We start from the raw sequence: 24,107 nt of genomic DNA on the forward strand, positions 1-24,107 counted from the left end.
GGCAGAGACCCTGAGTTTGTCTCTTTTTTTTGAGACGGAGTCTCGCTCCGTCGCCCAGGCTGGAGTGCAGTGGGGCGATCCTGGCTCACTGCTGCAACCTCTGCCTCCTGGGTTCGAGGAATTCTCCTGCCTCAGCCTTCCAATTAGCTGAGATTACAGGTGCCGACCACCACACCCGGCTAACTTTATATTTTTAGTAGAGGGCGGGGTTTTGCCATATTGACCAGGCTGGTCTCGAACTCCCTACCTCAGTTGATCTGCCCGCCTCAGCCTCCCAAAATGTTGGGATTACAGTTGTGAGCCACGGCGCCTGGCCCTCGACTTTGTTTACTGCTGACTTTGTCAAATAGCTAAATGGGAGGGGTATTCTACCTAGGAGCAAAGGCAGGCAGCTGGGTGGTGCTGTGCTGGTGAAGTCCCTGCCCTTGTGGGGCTGGGACTGGGTGCATGCATGGGCTAAGCTGCCTTATCTCCTGTGGTCTCCAGGTCAAGCTTTCCGTGTACTGGGACTACATGAAGGCCATCGGACTCTTCATCTCCTTTCTCAGCATCTTCCTTTTCATGTGTAACCACGTGTCAGCGCTGGCTTCCAACTATTGGCTCAGTCTCTGGACTGATGACCCCATCGTCAACGGGACCCAGGAGCACACGAAAGTCCGGCTGAGCGTCTGTGGAGCCCTGGGCATTTCACAAGGTTGGTGCCACTGTCTCCCACCCCCCCTGATTTGGGCCCCTGTTATGGGTTTGTCTAATTATAGAAATGGATCCTTAGAGTCCTCAGGGTTTTGTGGGACCCCAAACCAAGCCAAACCCAGAGGAATGTCGGTAGCTGTCAGCTAGTCGACACTCAGATATTTGTAGAGTGGGTGTTTGAGTGCTTTGTTCATATGGGCCTTGGTGGTAGACGGGAGAAGTGCTCTAGTGTGCCCATTTTACAGATGAGGACAGTTGAGAACAGAGGCCTCTGGAAGCACTGAGGGTTGGGAGGACCCCCTTGACCCTGTTTGCTTTGTCATGGTGACAGAGCTTGCATGAGGTCTCATATGCGGACTTTTGCCTGCTGAGTGAGGGCGGAAATTGGCTCATACTAGTAATTCCCAATTATGGGCAGTGTTGTCTCTCAGGGATGTTTGACAATATCTGGAGATGCTTTTGGTTGTCACAAGATTGAGAAACCCTGCTGTTGGCCAGGCATGGTGGCTCACACCTGTAATCCCACACTTTGGGAGGCTGAAGTCAGAGTATCGCTTGAGGCCAGATGTTCGAGACCAGCCTGGGCAACATAGTGAGACCCTGTTTCTAGAAAAAAATAGATAAATAAAATAAACTACAGGTGCACGTGGTATGCGCTTGTGGTCTCAGCGACTTGGGCAGCTGAGGTCACAAGATTGCTTGAGCCCAGGAGTTTGAGCCTACAGTTAGACCTATGATTGCACCACTGCTCTCCAGCCTGGGTGACAGAGCAAGACCCTGTCTCAAAAAATAAAACAAAAAAAACCCTGCTCTCTACTGTTCTGTGTGGTCCTATGGGAGTCCTCAAATGCAGCAGTGTTGATAATAACAGCTGGCGTTTACAGAGCATTTACTTGGTGCTTGGATTTGTTCTAAACACTTCCACGTGTTTTAACTTATTTTATCCTTGCAGCAGTCCTGTGAGGTAGGAGTTAATATTTCCCTCATTTTGGAGATACAGAAATTGAGGCCCAGAGAGGTTGAGTGAGTTGCCAAAAGTCACACAGCTAATACTTGGCAGCATTGGCATTGAACAAGGCAGTCTGGCTGAGGAGCTCACGCTGTTATCCACTGTGCTGTGCAGTATGTGAGCCATGTTTGCAAATACACCTGTATGGTCCATATGATATACACACAGTAAATGGATAGTCTTGACACATTTGAGCACTTCTGTATGCCAGGCACATTGCCAAGTGGGGACTTCACATTCCACACTGCTCCGAGGTCAGCGTCATTGTCCCATTTTACAGATGAGGAAACAGAGATTCAGTGACCAGTAGGAGGTCCCATAGCTGGTAAGTGGCAGAGATGGGATTTGGCAGCATTGGCTCCAGAGCCTGTCACTTGAGCCCCTGCCTATTGGGTGTCTTCCCAATTGAAGAGGCAGAGATGGAAGCCTCTCTGTTCCTAGGAAGTTGCTGCTCTGGAAAGCACAGTGCCCTCCTGTGGTTGTTTGAGAGAACCACCAATGTCTCAGGATCTCCAGGAGGTGGTTTTGGGAAAACCCACTGGTAGCAGAGCACACATGGATTCCTTGAGTCTCTCAATCCCCACCCTCCCCTTTCCTTGCCATTAGGGGAAAGAACTGTGGCCTACAAATTATAATTGAGGGAAGGTAGAGAACAGAGAGGGTGTGGTATTACCTGAACTCACACAGCAACAATGTCTGTTCCAGAGCTGTGCTGTCTGGTGCGGTAGTCATGAGACACAGGTGGCTATTTTAATTTCAACTGTTAAAATTAAATAAATGTTGGGTGCAGTAGCTCACGCCTGTAACCCCAACACTTTGAGAGGCCAAGGCGGGTGGATTGCTTAGTCCAGGGGTTCAAGACCAGCCTGGGCAACATGGCAAAACCCTGTTTCTACAAAAGATACAAAAATTCGCTGGGCATGGTGGCGCATGCCTGTGATCCCTGCTACTCAGGAGGCTGAGGTGGGAGGATTGCTTGAGCCCAGGAGGTCGAGGCTGCAGTGAGCTGTGATCACAGCCCTGCACTTCACCCTGGGTGACAGGATGAGAGAGACCCCATCTCAAAAGAAAAATAAAATAAAAGATTTATTCGATTAGACTAGACACGTTTCAAGTGCTCAGTAGCCATCATTTCCATCATTTCAGAAAATTATCTCAGCACTGTTCTAAAGCAGCGATCCCCAGCCTTTTTGGCACCAGGGACTGGTTTCATAGAAACAGTGGGGGGTGATTTCAGGATGAAACTGTTCCACCTTAGATCATCAGGCATTAGTTAGATTATCCTAAGAAGCGCACAATCTAGGTCCCTTGCATGTGCAGTTCACAATAGGGTTCGCACTGCTAGAGGATCTAATGCCACCACTGAGCGCACAGGAGGCAGAGCTCAGGCGGTGATGCTCAGGAGGTGACCACCACTCACCTCCTGCTGTGGGGCCTGGTTCCTAACAGGTCATGAACTGCTGCCAATCTGTGGCCCGAGGGGTTGGGGACCCCTGGTCTAGAAGAATATGGCATGTGGATTAAGAGCAGGCTGTCTGGATTGAAATCCCAGTTCTGCTTCTGACAGGCACAGTATACTAAAGGCAAAGGCATTCACCTATCTGGACTTCAGTTTTCTTACCTGTAAATTGGGTAGTAATAGAAGTTATTCAGAGTCATCCTAAAAATTAGTTACATGTAAAACCCAGCACAGTGCTTTTAGCACATAGGAAGTACCCTCTGAATAATAGCTGCCACCATCATCATCATCATCATTATTATTATTATTTTTTTGAGACAGAGTTTCACTCTGTCACCCATGTTGGAGTGGGGTGACACAGTCTTGGCTCACTGCAACCTCCACCTCCTGGATTCAAGCAGTTCCCTTGCCTCAGCCTCCCGAGTACCTGGGATTACAGGCGCCCGCCACCATGCCTGGCTGATTTTTGTATTTTTAGTAGAGATGGAGTTTTACTGTGTCGGCCAGGCTGGTCTTGATCTCCTGACCTCAAGTGATCCAACCGCTTCAGCCTTCCAAAGTGCTGGGATTACAGGTGTGAGCCACCATGCCTGGCTCATCATATTATTATTATTATTAGAAGTTGGGAATCCAGGCCTGCCTCGTCCACATGGCCGCGCCTCCCTGCAGTGCCTGGTCAGCTCCCTCTCTGCATTGTGGAGTTTAACTCCGAGTGTCTGCAGGGATCGCCGTGTTTGGCTACTCCATGGCCGTGTCCATCGGGGGGATCTTGGCTTCCCGCTTTCTGCACGTGGACCTGCTGCACAGCATCCTGCAATCACCCATGAGCTTCTTCGAGCGGACCCCCAGTGGGAACCTGGTGAACCGCTTCTCCAAGGAGCTGGACAGGGTGGACTCCATGATCCCAGGGGTCATCAAGATGTTCATGGGCTCCCTGTTCAACGTCATCGTGCCTGCATCGTTATCTTGCTGGCCACACCCATCGCCGCAATCATCATCCTGCCCCTCGGCCTCATCTACTTCTTCATCCAGGTAAGGGGTGAGGTCTTAGTGTTCAGGACAAGCCCTACTGCGCATTATACACAGTGTTACCTAAAGCCTCATTTTATCTCACCACGTCCCCAGTGTGGTGCTTCTGAAGCATGTAGATTTGTTTTGGTCACTTTCAAATACCTAAATTGTTTTTTTGCTCACTATAACAAAATGCACTTTTTTGTGGAATGCACTTTTTTCCTGTTTTATTTTTCCACCTGTCAATTCAAAATGGAAACAAAACCTATCGCTATAAAGACAACTTCATTATTAATTTTTTTTTTTTTTTGAGACAGAGTCGCACTCCGTCACCCAGGCTGGAGTGCAATGGTGCAATCTCGGCTCACTGCAACTTCCACCTCCCAGTTCAAGTGATTCTCCTGCCTCAGCCTCCCGAGTAGCTGGGATTACATGCACACACCACCATGCCTGGTTAATTTTTGTATTTTTAGTAGCGATGGGGTTTCACCAGTGTTGGCCAGGCTGGTCTCAAACTCCTGATCTCAGGTGATCCGCCCACCTCAACCTCCGAAAGTGTTGGGATTAGAGGCTTGAGCCACTGTGCCCAGCCTAAAATTTCTTCAAGTATAAAATTCTTTAGTTCCTAAGCCTCCTGTAGATAGTGGAAATATGAATAATAGCAGCTTAAACAAGGTAGATGTTTCTCTTTCTCTGTCATAATAGAAATTTAGAGTTAGGCTGTTCAGGGCTGATATGGCAGCTTCATGAGTTTAATATCCCAGATACCTGCTTTTATTTAAAAAATTTTAAAAATCTTACCATATTTGTACAAGGTTTTCATTCTTAAGTTGGCTTCGTGGTCCAAGGTGGCTGCTGGAGCTCCAGCCATTATATCTGTATTTCAGTCAGTGAGACCAAAGAAGGGAAGTAGGGCAAGGGCATAGGGGCGCTGAATCAGCACTACCCCCTTATCTGCAGGCACACATTCTAAGATCCCCCGCAGTGGATGCCCGAAACCACAGATAGTATTGAATCCTACATATACTGTTTTTTTTTTCCTGTACCTACATACTTATGATAAAGTTAAATTTATAAATTTGGCATAATAAGAGATTAATAACAATAATTTATAATAATAAAATAGAACAACTATAACAATATGCCAGTATCACTACTCTTGTACTTTAGGGGCTTTTTTTGAATTATTATTATTTTTGAGACAGAGTCTAGCTCTGTCCTCCAGGCTGGAGTGCAGTGATGGAATCTTGGCTCACTGCAACATCTGTTTCCCAGGTTCAAGCGATTCTCCTGCCTCAGCCTCCTAAGTAGCTGGGATTACAGGCATGGCCACGCCCGGCTAGTTTTTGTATTTTTAGTAGAGACGAGGTTTCACTATGTTGGCCAGGCTGGTCTGAAACTCCTGACCTCAAGTGATCCGCCCGCCTCAGCCTCCCAAAGTGCTGGGATTACAGGCATTGAGCCACTGTGCCCAGCCAGGGGCATTATTGAGTAAATTCGGGTTACTTACACGTAAGCACTGCAGTACCATGGCAGTCAGTCTGATAACCGATATGGCTATTAAGTGACTAAACTGACAGGGAGGGTCTGCAGCATGGACCTGCTGGACAAAGGGATGATTCACACCCTGGATGGGACTGGGGGGGATTTCGTCACACTACTCAGAAGGGTGCACAATTTAAAACTTACACGTTATTTTTTTCTGAAATTTTTCGTTTACTATTTTTGGACCACAGATGACTGTGGATAACTGAAACCATGTGTATTAGTTTGTCCTCATACTGCTATGAAGAAAGACCCAATACTGGGTAATTTATTAAGGAAAGAGGTTTAAGTGACTCACAGTTCCACATGGCTGAGGAAGCCATGGCAGAAGAAGAAGCAAACATGTCCTTCTTCACATGGCGGTAGGAAGAAGAATGAGGGTGCCACGAAGTCAGGGAGCCCCTTACAAAACCATCAGATGTTGTGAGAACTAACTCACTATCGTGAGAACAGGTTGGGGGAAACTGCCCCCATGATTGGGTTATCTCCACCTGGTCCCTCCCATGACACATGGGGATTAACGGAACTACAATTCAAGATGAGATTTGGGTGGGGACACAGCCAAACCATATAGCCATGGAAAGTGCAACCTTGGATTAGAGGGACACCTGTACATCTAATTGTCCAGAACTTAGTCATGGGACACAAAGGGACCCTGCGAAGTGCCGTGTTTCAGCTGGCACATTGCACTTCCCAACAAGAAGTTTCTGTTGGGCCTAGGCATGGTGGCCCACAGCTGTAATCCTAGCCCTTTGGGAGGCCGAGGCAGGTGGATCACCTGAAGTCAGGAGTTCGAGAGCAGCCTGACCAATATGGTGAAAAACCCGTCTCTACTAAAAATACAAAAATTAGCCAGGTGTGGCGGCATGTGGCTGTAGTCCCAGCTACTCGGAGGGCTGAGACAGGAGATTGCTTGAACCCGGGAGGTGGAGGTTGCAGTGAGCCAAGATTGTGCCACTGCACTCCAGCCTGGGCGACAGAGCGAGACTCCATCTCAAACAAACAAACAATAATAATCTATCTTATGGGTTCATGTAAGGATTAATGAGACAATCTTTGTGAAATGAGAAATGCCCTGCAGACGTTAGGTAGGGTTAGTGAATTGCTTTCTTTTTACTCAGGGGCCAGCAGAGGTACAGAGAGGTAAAGTGACTTACCCAGGGTCACACAGCTACTCACCTGGCCAGGATCCTGCAGGGGAGAATGGCAGGAAAAGCTTTCCCTGGTGCCCCTCTTTTGCAGGCTGGTCTGGAGGGGATATAGGAGGCCACTGAGACCAAAAGACCTCTGGTCACTTGGGAGAGAAAACTCCTCAGAAGAACTTGTTTCCCGGCTTGAAAAGGAGTGGATGAGGAACCGCAGTGCAGCCCGGAGGTAAGTGCGTGGAGGCCAAGAACTCACCTGGATGCTCCTTGAGAAAAGCTCATCATTGGCCGAGTGTGGTGGCTCACGCCTGTAATCCCAGCATTTTGGGAGGCCGAGGCAGGCGGATCACAAGGTCAGGAGTTCAAGACCAATCTGGCCAACATAGCGAAACCCCATCTCTGCTAAAAATACAAAAATTAGCTGGGTGTGGTGGTGGGCACCTGTAATCCCAGGTACTCAGGAGGCTGAGGCAGGAGAATCATTTGAACCCAGGAGGCAGAGGTTGCAGTGAGTGGAGATGTCACCACTGCACTCCAGCCAGAGCGACAGGGCGAGACTCCATCTCAAAAAAAAAAAAAAAAGGAAAAAAAAGAAAAGCTCATCATTTGACCCCCAGTGCAGCCCCCAACGCTACTCTTGCTGCACTACTGCCTCCCCACCTTGCCTTCCAGCTGATCCCACTGAGTAGTATCAGGCTCAAGATATGGTTCCTCCCAGAACACATCACAGGTTCCTACAAACAGGTTCCTACAAATGGGGAAACGGCAGAATGACAGGCAGGAAACAGAAGAGGTATTTTAAGGCCGGGGTGGAGTGTTGGGAGGTGACTCATAACATGCAGGCAGCTGCTCACTTACTGTATAACCTGAGCAGTTCCTTTCCTGGGCCTCAGTTTTCTCATCTGTTCAGTGGGGATGTCATTAGCCCCAGCTCATAGCTTATGGGGATGGAAAAAAAAGATGATTTACAGAAAAGAACTTGCAAATGTCTTGCAAATGGGAAGTGCTCAAGCGCTGTCAGTCATCCAGAGGGTGTTAAGATCTTAGGAGTTATCCACTCTGTCCACTCCTGCCCTCAATGGCATCTCTGGAAACTTCTCTGCAGCACTTAGAGCCTGGGATGCCTCATTTGAGAAACTCTGGTCTAGATAAATTAGCCTACATAGGATTAGATAAAATTGGGTTAAATGCTGCCCTGCCTTCAAATAGTGATGACCTTGGACGTTGCTTAACCTCACTGGACCTTGGTGTTTCAGGAGACAGAACAAAGAAGTAAGTCAGCTCTGTGGGAAGTTCCCTGCATACTCTGGGATTTTGTGGTAGTTGTTGCAGATGGCTGAATCCCACACATTAAGAGAGACAGAGAAGAGAGAGAGTGATACTATAGGCTCACACAGCTAAGGGGATCTAGCCTCAGGTGTTGCTGGATCAGGGGACTCACATGATGTCAGGATTCTCTCCTTTCATCTCCCATCCCAACTGTTATCTATGTGTTGGTCTCTCCATAAGGCCTATCCCTTCCCATGCAAGTTCAGCAAATTCCAGCAGAATGAGAGAGCATCTCTCTCCTAACGTCCACATAGAAAATCCCAAGGAAGGCCTCTAATTGGCCTGGCTCAAGTCATGTGCCTGTCAGGGGCCAATCCCATGCCCAGGGGGCTGGCTCCATGACTGGTGGTCCCTTCAGAGCCACAGGAGAGGGTAGGGGCTGTTCCCACAAAGGAAGGGCATGTGTTTTTCCAAACAGAGTAAGTAGTGTGAGAGAACCAAAACATCAGTCTCTCTCACCCCAGGCATGGCTTGATGGACCCCCTTCACTGGGTTGGTTGGTTGGTTGGTTGGTTTTTTGAGACAGAGTCTCACTCTGTCACCCAGGCTAGAGTGCAGTGGCGTGATCTCGGCTCACTGCAACCTCCACCTCCTGGGTTCAAGCGATTCCCCTGCCTCAGCCTTCCGAGTAGCTGGGACCACAGGCGTGCGCCACCACATCTGGCTCATTTTTTAATTTTTTTAGTAGAGAGAGGGTCTCACCATGTTGCCCAGGGTGATCTTGACCTCCTGACCTCAGGGGATCTGCCTGCCTTGGCCTCTCAATGTGCTGGGATTACAGGTGTGAGCTACTGCACCTGACTCACCCTCTACTTTTAAATGATTTTACAGAAGTGGCAGAATTCAGTCCACAGGGGCTCTGGAAGGAGCCTCTGCCAACTCCTGGCATCCCCAGCCGACATGAAAATTACAGGTCACCCAACACTAGAACTAAAGGGTAGAAATATTCTCCAGAACAGTTTGAGAATCCTCCCATAAACAGTTGACAGAAAGAAAGGGGAAAGATGGGGTTATATAAAGACCCGGCTCCATCAGCTTCTGAACCAACCGACTGTACCCACAGAGAACTTTGGTTTTCTTTCTGAAGTACTTTGCAACCACTGGGGGAAGGGAGAGGGCGTCCTCCTGAGAGGCCACAAAACAGCCACCTGCTGGTCAAGTCAGCTTCACTAATTTTTGTATTTTTTATTAGAGGCGGGGTTTCTCCATGTTACTCAGGCTATCAGACTGGCCCTGAACTCCTGACCTCAGGTGATTCGCCCACCTCGGCCTCCCAAAGTGCTGGGATTACAGGTGTGAGCCACCATGCCCGGCCTCCACCACTCCCTTTTGTATCCCCCAACTCACACCTTGCCCATGCCACTCACGCACACCCCCTGCCTTGCCCCACCATCATTTGTGAGATCTGCGCTAAATGGCCTTCAGTCCAGAGACCAGACGTCAGACAGCAATCTGGACATCTTCCTTGATGGGAGGTGAGACCTGCAGGAGAGGAAAACGCTTGCTATGGAGCCTGCAGCCTGAACACACTGACTCTCTGACGCAAACAGCTCAAATAGAACTGAGCAAAACCTCAGCCAGAAAGAAAACTTTCCAGTCAACTCTTCCCCGACCCCATTTTGCAGATGGAAACACTAAGGCTCAGAGGAGAGGAGACAGAGCAGGCATTGGAACCACAGTCTCTTGGCTCCAAAGCCAAGTTCTGTCCACCCAGCCAAGCTCCTTCCTTCCTTCCATAAATTTTTATAACAGTATGTGCGGGGGGCACTCTTGTTAGGCCCTTTGCACACATCACTCAATCTGTTTTTCCCATTCGTTTGACAAGTGTTTATTGAGCTCCTACTGTGTGCAGGAGCTGGACTCTTATACTAGGGGCATCTTGGTGGAAAACACAGGCAAAGTCTACCCACCTGGGGTTCTAACGAGACAGAGAGGGTTGGAGCCATGGGCATGGCTGTGAAGGCAATGGATTAAATGGCAGGATCAGACCGGAAGGGGTGGCCAGGGATGCTCTCTGTATGGAAGGGGCATCTTCTTGGCTTTGAAACCCAAATGCCAAAATATTTGTGAGCAGCAGGCCACACCCACTCAGTAGCAGAGCTGAACCACAACCCTCCATAGATGCCAAACCAAACACCAGATCAGACCAATAATGTGGGACAAAGACCTCGGCCTTGAAGGGTCTGGCCACCTGAGCTCACCAGAGTTTTTTTTCTTATGCTTCTTTTTTTTATTATTATTTTATTATGGTGAGGTTGGGGGTCCTTGGTGCACAAGAAACCCTCTACGAACCATAAGTCAAGATCTAGGCTCAAATCCCTGCTCTGCCCTTGCTGTGTGACCTCGGGTGGCTGTCACCACCTCTCAGAGCCTCAGCTTCCCCTTCTGTAAAATGGAGAGCCTAATAATGCCCACCTGGCAAGGGGACCCAGGGGAGTCAGTGAGCTCCTTCGTGTAAAGAGCTGATCCCAGCACGTGGCCCCGGGTCACAGACCTGTAATGGGGATTGAAATTACTGAGAAGTGGCCAGGCATGGTGGCTCACACCTGTAATCCCAGCACTTTGGGAGGCCGAGGCAGGTGGATCACCTGAGGTCAGGAGTTTAAGACCAGCCTGGCTAACATTGTGAAACCCTGTCTCTACTAAAAATACAAAAATGAGCCAGGCATCGTGGCGTGTGCCTGTAATCCCAGCTACTCGGGAGGCTGAGGCAGCAGAATTGCTTGAACCCAGGAGGAAGGGGTTGCGGTGAGCCGAGATTGCTGGGCGACAAGAGTGAAACTGGGCGACAAGAGTGAAACTCTGTCTCAAAAAAAAAAATAACAAAAAAAAAATTACTGATAACCTTATAGGTTGTCAGAGCCACAGGGGACTCAGCGGGGGACCACACCCATCCTCTCACACACAGAGAGAGGAGCAGTGTGCCCGCCCAGGACCACACAGCAACCGGACTGTCAGCAGCTGCATCGCCCCAGCCTCTCCTTTACGGCCCAGGGCTTCTGACCTGCCTCAGAGGGGCCCTCGGGCCTCCCCCTATCTCCTCCTCTCCTTCCCTCACCTTAGGTCTTCTCTGTGGCCCCTGGTTATGGCCAAAGGCTGGGGATCTTATTAGTTTGAGGCAGCCTGAGCTTCTGTCTGCACTTTTATCCAGAGCCAGAGCACTAGGCCCCATGCACATCAGCCATGATTCTCCACCAGTTCAAAACCACCTAAGGGCTGGCTGGTTGTGTGTGTTGGGGACGGGCTGCTGTTCTTCCTCCAGGTTGACAACATGATAGGTTGAAAAGTACATGAGATGCCAGGTGCGATGGCTCACATCTGTAATCCCAGCACTTTGGGAGGCCGAGGTGGGTGGATCTCCTGAGGTCGGGAGTTCAAAACCAGCCTGGCCAACATGGCATAACCCCTTCTCTACTGAAAATACAAAAATTAGCTGGGTATGGTGGCACTTGCCTGTAATCCCAGCTACTCGAGAGGCTGAGGTGGGAGAATGACTTGAACTGGGAGGTGGAGTTTGCAGTGAGCCGAGATCATACCACTGCACTCCAGCCTGGGCAACAGAGCGAGACTTCGTCTCAAAAAAAAAAAAAAAAAAAAGAAAAGTGCATGGGCTCTGGAGGCAGAGAGCTGGAATCAAATTCCAGTTCTTTTACTTCTCAGCTGTGTGCCCTTGGGCAAGTTCACTTCTCTGAGCCCCAGTTTTCTCATCTGTGAAATGGGAACCACACCTGGCTTCTCCGGGGTCTTAGGATGACGGGAGTGCCGGGCACATAGTAGGTGCTCAACACGTGTGCTTTCCCATGGCCATCTAAGAGGCCTCAGAGTGCCCTCCTGCCCTGCTCCCCAACTCCTGTGATTGTCTCTTAAGTGGGTACTCAGGGTAATAAGGAGGAACAGGTGAGGGAGCCAGGCTAGATCCACACCCACCAGTCTCCATTGTTGGGAAAACAACCCTTTAATGCCTGGCCCTGCTGCTGGCGGCTGAGTATAAAATGGGACCCAGAGCTAATCTCTCCCCTCCCCTCAGGCACACCAAGGCAACAGCATTTAAAAGGAAAGGCGGCAGCGGCATGGAGGCTCCAGAGACCCAGCCCTTCCTACGGCAAGAAGGGAGCCAGTGGGGCCCACTGCTGAAGGCCATCTGGCAGGTGTTCCATTCTACCTTCCTCCTGGGGACTCTTAGCCTCATCATCAGTGATATCTTCAGGTTCACTGTCCCCAAGCTGCTCAGGTGAGTCCCAGACTTCAAGTGCCCTGCTAAGGTGGGTGGTTTCTTAGTGGCATCCTTCCAGGGCCAGGGGGCTTCAGCTCTCCTGCCTCTGCCTGTACATCTGGTGCTTGGGACACTGGAGGATGGGTGAGAAGGATGCTGAGGAAGGGAAATGATTAATGAGAAAGTGACTGACCCTCAGAAGGGCAAATAAGCAAGCTCTTACCTGACTGCATCAATTAGCTTTTGCTGTAAAATACCCCAAATGTGAATGGCTTAAAATTACAAGCATTCATTTATTTAGTTCATGGTAATGTGGGTCAGTAATGTGGGCTGGGCTCAGCTGGGTGGTTCTTCTTTTCTTGGCTGGGTTTTCTCAGTGCCTGCAGTTGTGTAGCTGAGGCTGGGATGGCTGTCTCTGCTCCATGTGGGTTCCCATTCTCCAAAAGGCTAGCTCACTTGTTCATGTGGCTGCTTGGGAGGGTTCTAAGAAACAGGCCAAAAGCCACATTTTCTCTTGAGGCCTAGGCTCAGGGCCAGCATGGCTTTACCACCACTCTACTCTGTTGGCCACAGCCAGTTTTGTAGCCAGCCCAGATTCAAGTGGTGTCTGCTCAGCTGCCATAACAAAGCATCACAGACTGAGTGGCTTGAACAAGAGAAATGTATTTTCTCATGATTCTGGAAGCTGGAAGTTGGAGATTAGGTATCTGCAAGGTGGTTCCATCTGAGGCCTCTGTCCTTAGCTTGCAGTTGGCCACCTCCTCCCTGTGTCTCCATGTGGTCTTTCCTCTGTGTGCGCCCCCTGGCGTCTCCTTGTGTGTCTACATTTGCTCTTCTTAAAAGAACCCCAGTCAGATTGGATTAGGGCCCAGCCTAATGACCTCATTTTAACTTCATTGCCTCTTTAAAGGCCCTGTTTCCAAATACAGTCACATTCAGAGGTACAGGGGTCGGGGCTTCAACATATAAACTTTGTGAGGACACAATTTAGCCCATAACAAGTGGGGACAAAAACTCCACCTCTTGATCTTGAGGAGCTGCAGTCAGATTGAAAAGGAGTATGGACAGTGGGGGAAATAACGGAGACCATTATTGCAAAAAAGTCAACCACACTGACTGATCCTCCACACCTGGACTGGTTTGGGCAAAGGCAACCCCCTTGGGCACCTCCTCTCACCAGCTGTACCTTCTCCCTCCTTCCCCTGCAAGCCTTTTCCTGGAGTTGATTGGTGATCCCAAGCCTCCAGCCTGGAAGGGCTACCTCCTCGCTGTGCTGATGTTCCTCTCGGCCTGCCTGCAAACGCTGTTTGAGCAGCAGAACATGTACAGGCTCAAGGTGCTGCAGATGAGGCTGCGGTCGGCCATCACTGGCCTGGTGTACAGAAAGGTGAGCCCTGGGGGGCAAGGGCAGGCCTTCCTGGCCAGGAAAAGCAGTGTCACTGAGCAGGCAGTAATGTTAGCAGCAGCTGAGAACGCATTCAGTCCTTGCTTATTAGAGTCACTCACGATACATTCTCACCTCCTTAGTTATTTCTCTTTATTATATGTATTTATTTTTTTGAGACAGAGTCGCACCCTGTTGCCCAGGCTGGAGTGCAGTGGTGCGATCTCGGCTCACTGCAACTTCCGCCTCCTGTGTTCAAGCGATTCTCCTGCCTCAGCCTCCTGAGTAACTGGGACTACAGACAGGTGTCACCACGCCAGGCTTATTTTTGTATTTTTGGTAGAGACAAGGTTTTGCCATGTTGGTCAGGCTGGTCTCGAACTCCTAGCCTCAAGTGATGTGTCTCAGCTCCTTAGTTATTCCTGTAAGGTCTTGTGTGATCGGCCCCTAGGACGTCTCTGACCTCATCCTGTCACACACACACCCGTCTCCTCCCATGCTCACTCTCCTCCAGCCACACAGGTCTCCTTTCAGTTCCTCAAACACTCCAGGCACCCATCCACCCTGGGGCCTTTGCAGTTGTTCTCACTGCCTAGACACCATTTCCACTCCCCCAATCTAATTTTAATTTTTGAGCCTAATTTTAACTTCCACTCATTCCCCCTTGAGGATAAAGGATTAACCTTCTGATAAGGTGGCCTGTGAGCTGTGTTCCCAGACAATACTGCTTGTGGTAAAAATGACCCCTAGGCTGGGCACAGTGGTGCACACCTGTAATCCCAGCAATTTGGGAGGCTGAGGCAGGCAGATCACTTGAGGTCAGGAGTTCAAGACCAGCCTGGCCAACATGGCGAAACCCCATCTCTACTAAAAATACAAAAATTAGCCAGGTGTGGTGGCGCATGCCTGTAATTCCAGCTACTCGGGAAGTGGAGACAGGAGAATCGCTTGAACCCGGGAGGTGGAGGTTGCAGTGAACTGAGATCGTGCCACGACAGCGCAGCCTGGGTAATAGAGCGAGACCCCGTCTCAAAAAACAAATAAAAAATAAAAAAAATCCAAACTGCATCTGGGCTGGAAGTTCTGTCCATTGACTGTGAATACCTGGTTGGAGGCCACAGCTTTAGACTTCTCTCTGTGCAGTAGCTCTTGTCCCTTCGGGGGACTCTGGAAGCTAAGTCCCTGGACTGCTGCCCCAAGAGCTATTGGCTTCTGTGGGGTATGGAGCATCTGAGTCAGGGCAGGTCCCGTCCCATGTAAGTCTCATTCCCTGACACCTGAGCTGTCCCCTAGGGGAGGAGGGGACAGAGGGGACAGCTCCTGGATGGCCGAGAGGGCAGCTCTTGATGCCGTCCTGCCAGAGTGCTGCGTCCCAGGCTCGTGTTCCCCTGTGCATGCCAGAGCTGGCTGTGCCCTATCCTGTCTTGAGAGTCCACATTTCCTGAGCCTAAGAGGAAGGCCACCTGACGAGCAGGCGTTGATCTTCCTATTCCCCACACACCCGCCGGGAGGCCTTCTTTGATCTCCTCATGAGATCAGATCCCTCCTCTCTAACCTCTGGGCTTTCTTTTTTTTTTTTCTTGACAGAGTTTTGCTCTTGTTGCCCAGGCTGGAGTGCAATGGCGCAGTCTCAGCTCACTGCAACCTGTGCCCGCTGGGTTCAAGTGATTCTCCTGTCTCAGCTTCCTGAGTAGCTGGGATTACAGGTGTGCGCCACCATGCCTGGCTAATTTTGTATTTTTAGTAGAGACAGGGTTTCACCATGTTGGCCAGGCTGGTCTCGAACTCCTGACGTCAGGTGATCCGCCCACCTTGGCCTCCCAAAGTGCTGGGATTATAGGCGTGAGCCACCGTGCCCGACCTGGGCTGCTTTTTTATGTTACTCAGAATAACTGCCATTAAAGCATGAGTTACAGAAATATTTTTGTTTTGTCTTATTTTTTGAGACAGAGTCTCACTCTGTCACCCAGACTGTAGTGCAGTGGTGCAATCTCGGCTCACTGCAACCTCTGCCTCCTGGGTTCAAGCGATTGTCCTGCCTCAGCGTCCCAAGTAGCTGGGATTACAGGTGCCCACCAGCATGCCCAGTTAATTTTTGTATTTTTACTAGAGATGGGGTTTCGCCATATTGGCCAGGCTGATCTCGAACTCCTGGCCTCAAGCAGTCCACCCGCCTCGGCCTCCCAAAGTGCTGGGATTAGAGGTGTGAGCCACTGTGCCCGGCCAGTTATATGAATCTTTATTATAGAACCTTGTTCCTCACCTCAAACTCCAGTCCCAGGAGAGCAAGCCTCATCTCTGTTGTTCACAGCTGTGTTTTCAGTTCCCAGCTCAGTGTGAGTCACACAGTGGGCCCTATTCAAAGACTTGCTAAGTGGAGAATTTCGATGCCCAGTCATTCCTGGATCACTTCTTCACTCCCTCACACAGTCACAGAGAGGACTGCATGTGGAATTTGGCATTCAACAGGCTGGAAGAGGTCCACTGTGACCCCAGGGTTAAGGCAGACGTGAGGCTGCCAGAGAACCAGGTTGGTGTCAGAGAAGCACGTGAAAGGTCTCACCCTTGGCCGGGCACGGTGGCTCACACTTGTAATCCCAGCACTTTGGGAGGCCAAGGTGGGCTGATCACGAGGTCAGGAGATCGAGACCACGGTGAAACCCCGTCTCTACTAAAAATACAAAAAATTAGCTGGGCGTGGTGGCGGGCGCCTGTAGTCCCAGCTACTCGGAGGCTGAGGCAGGAGAATGGCGTGAACCCGGGAGGCGGAGCTTGCAGTGAGCCGAGATTGCGCCACTGCACTCCAGCCTGGGCAACAGAGCGAGACTCCGTCTCAAAAAAAAAAAAAAAGAAAGGTCTCACCCTTGTCATGCCTTCGTCATCCTGGATTCCATCCATGGTGTAGGAGCTTACAAGGCCTGTAACTGAGCAAGTTGCTCAACTTCTCTGTGCCTCAGTTTCTTTAGCCATAGAATGGGGTTAGTAAATGTTTATTTCGTTGATTCTAGTCTCACATTTTTTTTTTCACTCTAATACTTCCAAAATCGAGATGTCTCTTACATGTCTTAATTTAATTGGAAATGGTGTTTTCCTTGGTGAGAGAATAATAGAGAGCATTTTATCCATGGCATTTTTTTTTAAGACAGGATCTTGCTCTGTTGCCCAGGCTAGAGTGCAGTGGCACCAACATGGCTCACTGCAGCCTCAACCTCCTGTACTCAAGCGATCCTCCCACCTCAGCCTCCCCAGTAGCTAGTTGGGACCATAGGCACACCACAACCATGCCTGGCTAATTTTTGTTTTCCCCAAGACGGAGTTTTGCTCTTGTCGCCCAGACTGGAATGCAATGGCTTGATCTCGGCTCACTGCAACCTCCACCTCCTGGGTTCAAGCAATTCTCCCACCTCAGCCTCCCAAGTAGCTGGGATTACAGGCACCTGCCACTATGCCCAGCTAATTTTTGTATTTTGGGTAGAGACAGGGTTTCCCCATGTTGGCCAGGCTGGTCTCCACCTCCTGACCTCAGGTGATCTGTCCACCTCGGCCTCCCAAAGTGCTCAGATTACAGGCGTGAGGCACCGCGCCTGGCCCCCTGGCTAATTTTTAAAAGTATTTTGTAGAGGTTGGGTCTTACTATGTCACCCAGGCTGGTCTCAAACTCCTGGGATCAAGCAGTCCTCCCACCTCAGCCTCCCAGAGTGGTGGGATTACAGGCAGGGGCCACTGCGCCTGGCCTGGCATTAGATGGAATGAATATGGTAGTGCCTGCTTGGTACCATTCACAGCTGTGAGCACCCGGGACAGGATGAGGCTGTTCATTTAGAACAGTGCCTGCCACATGGTGAGCACTGGGCAGATGACCACCATTATCCATGTTGATCTGGTGTTTTTGTGCATGTTAAACATTATTACACCTCCCATGCTTTAGGGATCTTGGGGGATTTTCATTTTTGTCATCTCTGTGGATCCTCAGAGCCCTGAGAGGTTGGCCTAAGAGAGTTTACTCACCCACCTCGCAGAGCGTGAAGTGGGGCTCAGTGGGTGGAGAAGCCACTGGGGCGTCCCTCTGCCCCGGCCTCCCCACTTTACTTCTCTCCTTCCGCCCACCCACCAGGTCCTGGCTCTGTCCAGCGGCTCCAGAAAGGCCAGTGCGGTGGGTGACGTGGTCAGCTTGGTGTCCGTGGACGTGCAGCGGCTGACCGAGAGCGTCCTCTACCTCAACGGGCTGTGGCTGCCTCTTGTCTGGATCGTGGTCTGCTTCGTCTATCTCTGGCAGGTATGCGAGAGGAGGAAGACGGGATTTGAACGGAGTCCCCCACCCCTCCTTCTCCCCCTCCTCCTCCCCCTCCCACCCTTCCTCCTCCTCCCCTCCCACCCTTCCTCCTCCTCCCCATCCCACCCTTCCTCCTCCTCCCTCCCACCCTTCCTCCTCCTGACTTAGTATTCAAAAGGCTGGAAGAGGTCTGCTGTGACCCCAGGGTTAGGGCAAGTTTGAGGCTGTGGGAGAACCGGGTTGGTGTCAGAGAGGCACATGAAAGGTTTTACCCTTGTTCTGCCTTCATCACCCTGGATTCCATTCCAGGTGTAGAAGCTTATAAGGCTTCCTCCCCTCTCCCCCTGCACCAGCCTCCTCCTCCTGCCCCCATCCTCCTGCACCCCTCCCTGCACCCTCCCTCCTCCTCCATCCCCCCCACCTTCTACTCAAGCACCCCCTCCTCTTCCTGCACCCCTTCCTTTTCCTCCTTCCCCCTCCTCCTCCTCTTCCTCTCTCCTGCTCCACCTTCTTCCTTTCTGCTCCGTGTCATCTTCCCTCCCACTTCTTGCCTTCTCCCCTCTTCTCCTCTACCCTCCTCCCTCTCTTCCCTCTCTTCCCTCTCCTCCTCCCTCTCCTTCTCTTCCCTTTCTTCTTCCTCTCCTCCTTTTTCTCCCCACCCTCCACCCCCATCTCCTCCTTCTCTTCCTCCTCCAATCCTGTCTCCATTTGCCTACTATTGTCTGATATAATGGGAAAAGTCTTCAATAAGGATGACCTTCACTTGACCTTGGGCAGGAAGCTCACCCTCTCTGGGCCTCAGTTTCCTCTGTAGAATGATGATGATGACGATGATGATGATGACGTTGTCACTTCCCCATGTGCTATTAGGGTACCCAGTAGGCAAGTTAACCATGTTTTGAAGTTACCAGTAACCCTGGGGCACCACCACAGCTACTATCCACAAAACACAAGAGGAGAACATTTTAGGGGGAAAAAATTGCTATTTAGTGTTCAAAAAACACAAAGTAGCCATCAGGAAACAACCAAACAAAACAAACAAAACATTTACTTTCCAACTTCATTCCTTTAACTTTGTGGTATAGGGTTTTCTTTTTTTAAATTAAAATCAGACTCTGGGCTGGGTGTGGTGGCTCGAGTGTAATCTCAGCACTTTGGGGGGCCGAGGAGGGTGGATCACTTGAGGCCAGGAGTTCGAGACCAGCCTGGCCAACATGGTGAAACCCCGTCTCTACTAAAAGATACAAAAATTAGCTGGGCATAGTGGCGGGTGCCTATAATCCCAGCCACTCTGGAGGCTGAGGCAGGAGAATCGCTTGAGCCTTGGAGGTGGAGGTTGCAGTGAGCCGAGATCATGCCACTGCACTGCGGCCTGGGTGACAGTGTGAGACTCTGTCTCCAAAAAATAAATAAAAATAAAAATAAAATTAGACTCTGTATCGGGAAGTGCCTAGGCTCAAATCCTGCTTTTGAGCACTTACCAGTTGTGAATCCGTGTGCAAGGAACCTACTCTCTCTGTGCCTCCTGTTCTTGTCTCCAACGTGAGGATCATAATTAACAGTAGCACCCCTGCCCCAGAGGTGCTGAGGCATTAAACGAGCCCGTATGTAGAAAGCACTTAAAATGGCGCCAGACACACAGCTGTACCCTGTAGGTATTTGTAATATTATCATTAGTTACTTTCCCATAAAGGACAAGACAGTAGATATTTTTTACACTGGGAGCCATACCGTCTCTCCTGCAAATATTCACCTCTGCCCTTGGAGTGCAGAAGTGGCCAGAGACCATATTAAGCAAACAGGCATGATATTCTTCCAATAAAATGCTATTTATGGATGCTAACATTGGAAGTGCATATCATTTTCATATGTCATGAAATAGTATCCTTCTGATTTTTTTTTTTTTTTTTGAGACAGAGTCTCACTCTGTTGCCCAGGCTTTAGTGCAGTGGCGCGATATTGGCTCACTGCAACCTCTGCCTCCTGGGTTCCAGCAATTCTCCTGCCTCAGCCTCCCGAGTAGGTGGGATAACAGGCGCATGCCACCACTCCCAGCTAATTTTTGTATTTTCAGTGGAGACGGGGTTTCACCATTTTGGCCAGGCTGGTCTCAAACTCCTGACCCCAAGTGATCCACCCACCTCAGCCTCTCAAAGTGCTGGGATTACAAGCATGAGCCACTATGCCTGGCCTGATTTTTTTCAACTATTTAAAAATATAAAAAATATTAAACATTTTTGTGCAGCTCATGGGCTGTATGAAAACAGGTGGAGGGATCCATATGTCTCCCGTATAGATACTATATGCCACGGTTTACAGAGCCCTGGCTAAGTGTTTGTTTATTTGTTTTTTGAGACGGAGTCTCACTCTGTTGCCCAGACTTGAGTGCAGTGGTGCGATTTCAGCTCACTGCAACCTCCACCTCCCAGGTTCAAGCAATTCTCCAGCCTCAGCCTCCTGAGTAACTGGCATTACAGGCGTGCACCACGACATCCGGCTAATTTTTGTATTTTTAGTAGAGACCGGGTTTCACCATGTTGGTTGGGCTGGTCCTGAACTCCTGACCTCAGGTGATCTGCCCACCTCAGCCTCCCAAAGTGCTGGGATTACAGGCATGAGCCACTGTGCCTGGCCTTGTAAAAACTGTTAGTGGCATTTTCATTGTAATTGTTGAATATTAAAAAAAACTCGAACGCTCATGCATATGATTGCTTTTGCTAGGGCTAGGGGCCAGGACCTTTTCCAGTGCCTTCACCTTGTATTCCAGGGCCTTGCAAACAATAGGTAGGTGCTTAGCAATTACAACATAAGGCACTCAGACAGGGCTTGATATGCAGTACATAAATGTCATCATTAGGAAGAAAGAGAGAGAGAGAGGAAGAACATGGGAAAATTCAGGGCAATTGATCAGGTTGACCCCACCGTTGCTAAAAATCAGATGAGACCAGGCGGGGCACGGTGGCTCACGCCTGTAATCCCAGCACTTTGGGAGGTCAAGGCCGGCAGAACACTTGAGTTCAGGAGTTCAAGACCAGCCTGGCCAACATGGCAAAACCCCGTCTCTACTGAAAATATAAAAATTAGCCAGGCATGGTGGCATGTGCCTGTAATCCCAGCTACTAGGGAGGCTGAGGCAGGAGAATCACTTGAACCGGGGAGGCAGAGGTTGCAGTGAGCCAAGCTCACACCACTGCACTACAGCCTGGGTGACAGAGCGAGACTCCTTCCAAAAAAAAAAAAAAAAAAAGAGACCAACAAGATATCCATAGATAATGCACCATGTTACTTTGCTTGTGTACTTTTCCTGCCTCTTGGTAGACAGTTCCTAACATCACCGTGAGATCTTGGTGAAGGAGGAGTGGACATTGAGGTTGCTATGGTTTAATGATACCATTTTTCCCCCAGACAGATATGTTCATCTGCTCACATTCCTTTGAGTGTTTTTCCAAGCCCTGCTGTGGGCTGGTGTTTACCCTCTGGGCACTTCTCCATTGAGCCACTAGGTGGCGCCATTGCCGCATAAATGAAACAAACTGGCCCAAGGTGAGAAAATACTGTTCCCAGGCCAGGTGGGGTGGCTCAAACCTGTAGTATCAGCACTTTGGGAGGCTGAGGTGGGTGCATCACTTGAGGCCAGAAGTTCAAGACCAGCCTGGGCAACATGGTGAAACCCCGTCTTTACTAAAAATACAAAAATTAGCCAGGCAGAGTGACACACGCCTGTAATCCCAGCTACTCAGGAGGCTGAGACAGGAGAATCGCTTGGGAAGCGGAGGTTGCAGTGAGCCAAGATCGCAACACTGCACTCCAGCCTGGGTCACAGAGCGAGAATCCATCTCAAAATAAATAAATAAACGTAGTGTTCCTAAGGACTGAGAGGGGAAACTGAGGCATACAGACTGGAGTTGGGGTGGGGCTTGTCAAGAGAATGGGTCCAAATAACCCATGAAGAAATCTCAAAGTCACAACAACTTAAAAATCATTTATTCTACCTCCTACTTCCACATTTTCCAGATATAGAAACCAAAACTGAGAGGGGGAAGATTACTATCCCAAAATCACCACGTTGGTGGGGCAGCAGGGTTGCCAGAGAAAACATAGGACATCAAGTGAAGAGTTTCAGACAAACGGAAGAATTTCTCAGTGTATGTCCCAAATATTGCATGAGACTTAGACTAAAACCTTACTCATTCTTTATCTTCAAATGTAATTGGGCATCCTGTATGATGATTTACTAAATCTGACAACCCTCGTGAGGGATGAAATGAAGATTAGGAAAATAAGCACAATAAGAGAAAATGCCAAATGAGAACAACTCTATTCCCATTTTGCAGACAAGGGAATTGCACCTTAGGGAGGTGACTTGCCCCAAGGCCACACTCAAAAGTGTCGGGGTCAGGATTTGAACCAGGTCCTGATTCCATAGGTCTCAACTTTACCGTTGTGGCCGGGAACACCCCCCATTCCCACTTGTGTGTGTGCATGATCTGTCTTGAAACTTTCTCCCCATCGTGTACGAGGGCCATTCCCCTCCCCGACATTGAAGGACCCCACCTTCAGCAGGCATCTCCTGACACAGCAGACCCCCATGAACACAGATCCCTGGGACCTGGTGGCTGCCGTTGTCAGATTCCCTGACATTCCCATCTTAGGACCCAAGTCTGATCACCTTCGGGATCTGCAGCTGTGTTAGAGGAAAGGGGTCCTGATCCAGAGCCCAAGAGATGGTTCTTGGATCTCGTGCAAGAAAGAATTCAGGGCGAGTCCGTAAAGTGAAAGCAAGTGTTTGTTTGTTTGTTTGTTTGTTTGTTTGTTTTTTGAGATGGAGTCTCACTCTGGCGCCCAGGCTGGAGTACAGTAGTGTGATCCTGGCTCACTGCAAGCTCTGCCTGCCGGGTTCAAGCTATTCACCTGCCTCAGCCTCTCGAGTAGCTGGGATCACAGGTGCCCACCACCACGCCTGGCTAGTTTTTATATTTTCAGTAAAGACTGTGTTTCACTATGTTGGCCAGGCTGGTCTCGAACTCCTGACCTCAGGTGATGCGCCCACCTCAGCTTCCCAAAGTGCTGGGATTACAGGCATGATCCACCGTGCCCGACCAAAAGCAAGTTTTTTAGGAAAGTAAAGATATCAAAGAATGGCTACTCCATAGACAGAGCAGCCCAGAGGGCTGCTGGTTGCCCATTTTTATGGTTATTTCTTGATATGATAAACAAGGGGTGGATTATTCATGCCTTTCCTTTTTAGACCATATAGGGTAACTTCCTGATGTTGCCATGGCATTTGTAAACTGTCATGGTGCTGGTGGGAGTGCAGCAGTGAGTATGCCCAGAGGCCACTCTCGTAGCCATCTTGGTTTTGGTGGGATTTGGCCGCCTTCTTTACTGCAAGCTGTTTTATCAGGAAGGTCTTTGTGACCTGTATCTTGTGCTGACCTCCTATCTCATCCTGTGACTTACAATACCTTAATCGTCTGGGAATGCAGCCCAGTAGGTCTCCGCCTCATTTTACCCAGCCCCTATTCAAGATGGAGTCGCTCAGGTTCACATGCCTCTGAGAGCTGGGCTCCTCGGGATCTCCTGACATCCTGCCCCTTCTGTCCCCAGCTCCTGGGCCCCTCTGCCCTCACTGCCATCGCTGTCTTCCTGAGCCTCCTCCCTCTGAATTTCTTCATTACCAAGAAGAGGAACCACCATCAGGTTTGGCTTTTGGGAAAGGGATGGACCAGGCAGGAAGTAGGGAGGAAGCAACAGGTCCTGGGGTGGGAGATGGGGAGGGGAGAGTTGAGTGCGAGCCCACGGGTCTGGCTTTGTTCTTGTCGTCTGTGAGCTGCCCATCATGCAGACCTGTACCCCCTCCCCCCACCACCTCAATGGACAGTGGCTCCGTCCCTCCAGTGTTCAGGCCACAGGCCCTGGGTCAGTTCAATGCCTTTTTCTCTCACATCCCATCTGTCAGCAGATTTGCTTGGCGTCACCTTCAAAATGCATCCAGAATGTCACCCTTCCCAGCACAGGCTCTCCAAACCCCATGGTCTCTAACCCA

At 50.0% G+C, this 24,107-nt stretch overlaps 1 protein-coding gene across 1 annotated transcript in view; it reads left to right on the top strand.

Annotated features, from left to right (window-relative positions):
* Positions 1-447: 447 nt before the first annotated feature.
* The window catches only part of LOC105738165 (multidrug resistance-associated protein 6-like), a 53,954-nt gene continuing 30,294 nt past the window's right edge, over positions 448-24,107 (top strand). Inside the window, 7 exon segments of the mRNA XM_030797777.1 lie at positions 448-694; positions 3,884-4,193; positions 6,960-7,091; positions 12,219-12,422; positions 13,614-13,791; positions 17,903-18,064; positions 23,669-23,761. Of these exon segments, the coding sequence (XP_030653637.1) occupies positions 448-694; positions 3,884-4,193; positions 6,960-7,091; positions 12,219-12,422; positions 13,614-13,791; positions 17,903-18,064; positions 23,669-23,761 (1,326 nt within the window).

This window comes from Nomascus leucogenys, chromosome 18 (genome assembly GCF_006542625.1).
Source record: "Nomascus leucogenys isolate Asia chromosome 18, Asia_NLE_v1, whole genome shotgun sequence".
NCBI classification, from domain to species: Eukaryota; Metazoa; Chordata; class Mammalia; order Primates; family Hylobatidae; genus Nomascus; species Nomascus leucogenys.